The sequence below is a fragment of the Limulus polyphemus genome, unplaced genomic scaffold (genome assembly GCF_000517525.1).
Source record: "Limulus polyphemus unplaced genomic scaffold, Limulus_polyphemus-2.1.2 Scaffold1775, whole genome shotgun sequence".
Lineage (NCBI taxonomy): Eukaryota > Metazoa > Arthropoda > Merostomata > Xiphosura > Limulidae > Limulus > Limulus polyphemus.
This window is the reverse complement of record NW_013667385.1, coordinates 105,884-110,001: the sequence shown is the minus strand read 5'-3', so window position 1 is coordinate 110,001 and position 4,118 is coordinate 105,884. Positions and strand designations below refer to the sequence as shown.

At 34.5% G+C, this 4,118-nt stretch overlaps 1 protein-coding gene across 1 annotated transcript in view; it reads right to left on the bottom strand.

Annotated features, from left to right (window-relative positions):
• LOC106464903 (PHD finger protein 12-like) overlaps positions 1 to 4,118 on the bottom strand; it is a 94,914-nt gene that overhangs the window by 82,976 nt on the left and 7,820 nt on the right. Inside the window, exon 4 of the mRNA XM_022392708.1 lies at positions 1,316 to 1,676. Coding sequence (XP_022248416.1) covers positions 1,316 to 1,676 — 361 coding nt within the window. The remainder of the gene's footprint in view (positions 1 to 1,315; positions 1,677 to 4,118) is intronic.

The following is a 4,118-nucleotide window of genomic DNA, read 5'->3' as shown; positions in this document are numbered from 1 at the left end:
GTTATGCTACTATTTACAAAAATAAAATCTGAAATTCAATAAAAGATAACTTCTGTATAATTTTTTAAATTCATAAATGTGATTTTACCCTCACGATAAGACAAAATGGCCATGACAGGTAACGGGTTAACAGGGTCATGAGGTTGAGACAAAGGCAAGAAAATTGGGCTTGGGTAAGTTGAACAGGGTAATCTGGGTTCGCCCCTCCAAACAGGGAGAACCAACGATAACAACTGTTGGTGGAGAAAGCGAAAGTCCGCTCAATGATAAGAAAGAGCAGACTGATCCAAAGTCTGTGGGAGATCAGGCACACTAATGCCCTTTCCCAGATGAAAGACAAATCAGTCCGAGTGAACCCTAATATTGGGGGATGGGGAAACGAGTAAATAGGGCTGGGAAGTTGTTTTAATGTATGAAGGAAGATTTATGGTCATAGGAAATGTGTAAGAGACAAAACATCACATACCTGAGACATAAAGTCTGAAAGGACTAATAACGGGAACAAGCTGAATCATCAGGTACTGAACATGAAGGTTTGGCAAACCCGGGGGGGGGGGGGGGGGGGGGGAATGACAATATATCTCCCGACGAGTTGCCCATGCCTGAAAATATAGCATCAGAAGTACCCGAAGTGGTGACTGTAACTTCAGAATTCATAAACGCGAAAAAGTGGCAAACATGAGGAAGTAATGCTTTAATAGAAATATTAACTCCACAACTATGAAGTGCAGTAAATAAAGCTAAAAAAATAAAATATGAAGAAATAAACCATTTCAAAGTAATTGAACAATGTGAGAAAGAACGTCTGAACTCGACAGCTGCCAAACAAAAGTTGACAGTTATGTAGTGGCGCGTAGAGAGAGTCACACGCATCATGTGATAGTAGTGCTCTTCTATTGGTGGATGGGTGATGCCTGATGCTTTACATGAGAAATGTGTTGGAACTTGGGATTCCAATAGATGGATGATGAAGGCTTGTGGCATGCGTTTTTGAAAAACTTAGCGTACAGAGGGCAGCACAAGACAAGAAAAGCTAATCTTGGGAGCAGATGGAGAGTACTTTATTGGAAAAAGATGCCCGTAGAGAGAGGGTTAAGGAAATACAACTTAACATCTGCATCTGCTTAGTCTAGTTATGTTTCATGGTATAATATTTATTCCACAGTTGAACTTCTGAAAAAAAAAAGGTATTTCAAGTATGTGTTTTGTCCAAATAAAATTTATTTATTTAAACTACTATAGATAATATGGGAAATCTGTTGCCTGTGTTCAGAATTCTAGTACATCTTCTAATAGTTGATCCACCCAAACTTACCTGGAAGTTGTGTCGTACACACCAATTCATTTGGTAGCTGGAATTGCTTTGGATTCATCGCAGATGCTGCCTGGATAAGTAGGTGAAAATGATGTGAATTTTTTTCATGTATAGGTTTTTTGTGTATGATATCAATATCCATAGGCTCTGTCTTTAAAGGTGGTGACTTTCCTTTTGACTTGCTTTTTTCTGCACACTCCTTATATTTCTGAAGTCCCTGTTCTGGCATTTGGCCATTTTGACAAGTTCCATTTACTGGGGTTTTTTCCCCAGATTTATGAACAGATCCTTCTTTCTGAGATCCCTTACTAGAACTGTGCCGACTCTGTGAGCTGCTTGTTGATGCTGCATCATCATCAATCTTTAAAAAAATTTCAATATTATAATAATTAGTGTATTATTTAAATTTTCCACAATAGAAAGATTTACCAAAGACAAATATATAATTCTAAGTAGACTTTCTGTTTTTCTAACAGTTTACAATTAACTAAATGCAATTTTTATAGAAATTTCAAATTACCATTTCTTTACTCTTACTTGTATTAAACCAGAACCTGATGCACAGCTTTCTTCCACTAAGTAGTTTAAAACTACTAATCTTTAGAAGAACAAAATACAACTTTCAAACTAAACCATTTGACAAAAAATCTGTATGTTTGTCCATGTATAATTGTTGAACCAACGGGCTTATCATCACCAAATCTGGCATGTACCCTAAGAGCCCTTCAGGGAGTGACATGCATTGACGGGTAAGACAGATAAAGAGGGTACAGTAGAATACGATGACTTTACATAATTTGGCTTTATTATTAACTACTTAACTGGAACCATGTACGTATATATACACAGGGATGCTCTGGTTCATAAAAAGTTGGAGCCACGAACTTTAAAATTCTATCACCAATTTCCAAAAGCAGGAGCCAACTTTTGAATGATGAATTTGTAATGTGTATACATCCATGAAAGCAGGAGATTTATGAATTATTTACCTTTCAAAGTTTCATGTGGACTTTGGTTTAATTTGAATTTGTTCAACTACCATTTGATTTTTTTGGAAATCTCATTTGGATTCTTTCTGAGAAGTTGACCTCATCAATGAATAAACTGACTATCTAAATATGAAATGGACTATGTAGAGTAAATAAAACAGTAGCAAGTGTACTCTTAAAACAGCAAATTATATGTTTTAAAGGCACTATAACTATATAATTGATGATAAAAGATTAATGTAAATTTTAAAATCAGCCAATCCAAAAAACCCCAAGTAACAGATGAAGTTAATGGGTTTAAAGAATATTACACCTATTTAAAAAAACAACTATTCTACTACTACTACAACTGAAAAAAAGAAAATTAACACAAGGGTAGAGACAGTCTACATTTTGATTTTCTTTAAACACACAATTAGCATTTATAAGTGTAAAAATCAAAGTCATGTATTTCTTCTGGATTAGTGTTTGGTAACACTTGTTTTCCTAAGCACATAATGCCCAGTTGTGAACTACTTGTGCTTTAATACAAATGCCACAAAACACAGCTTTTACTTTGCTATCATATCTTAGTCATGGATGCCAAAATAAAACTGTCTTAGAATTTATTTGAACTTGCCATCCATGGTGCATGATATGTTTCATAAGTTCTTGACGAAAGTTTCGAAATTTCAGGAACAGTTTCACTGACTAAGCTATCTATGGCAACCGAATGAAAGTGAAAAGTTTGGTTTGTTTTGAATTTCACACAGTAAAAGTGAACACCACCCACCGCCAACTCTTGGGCTACTCTTTTACCAATCAATAGTGGGAGTGACCATTACATTATAATATCTTCACAGCTCAAAGGGCAAGTATGTTTGGTGTGAAAGAAATTTGAACCTGCAATCTACAGATTGCGAGTCGAGTGCCCTAACCACCAGGCAAAAATGAAAGGTGAACAACTCAGAAGTCTTTGTCTGTGCCAAAGAAGTTTAAATTATGCCTTTCCATGATGATAATAAATGTAATTTAACTGAAGAAATTATAACTACATTAAACAAGCAATTTTTTTTCTTTTTTCAAACTCAACTGTTGTTCTTGATACAAGTTACTCAACTTAGCTTGATCTCAGCTTGGGAGAAGCCACACAAGGACAAAACATGGATTGATTTCATGGCTCCATATGTGCAGTAATAAATTTAATTGCACATAATTATGACATCTAATGGCTTTTATTAGTTTTTACACCCTTTGATACCATATCTTTTACATATTTAACAATCTGAATTATTTTATTATCTGTTTCCAAAATGTCCTGGGTACCCTTTACTGTGCATGACACATGGTTTTAGTGTCTTACATTCAAAATTTTATTAAACTACTTTTTGTTTATGTTATATACCAATTAGAATAGCATAAAATCTTAGCTAATAATCCATATTTTAATAGTATACACGTTTTAAGTTCTTAATTCTACGAGAAAATAAATAAAAAAATCCTGAATTTCCACTAGTGTGACCCATGTGACACACATTTTGTCTTAGCGTGTCATCATCCCTATTTTATCCATTACCCCTCGAAAATGTATGAAATTAAAAATAAAATACTCTTTATAAAATCGTTATTTCTCAAACAAAACATACTTTTTATAGCCTTCAATTTTGTTTGGTTACAGAGCTATCCAATAGAAAATCAGACCCCTCCTGCCACACCCACCTGTCACATCCTCTCTTTCACAATTCGTTGATAGTTCTCTCTTACGTTTCATTGTATATTACCTATAACCAATAGAAAGTCAAGGTTTTCATATATCAAATGACATATGTATAACG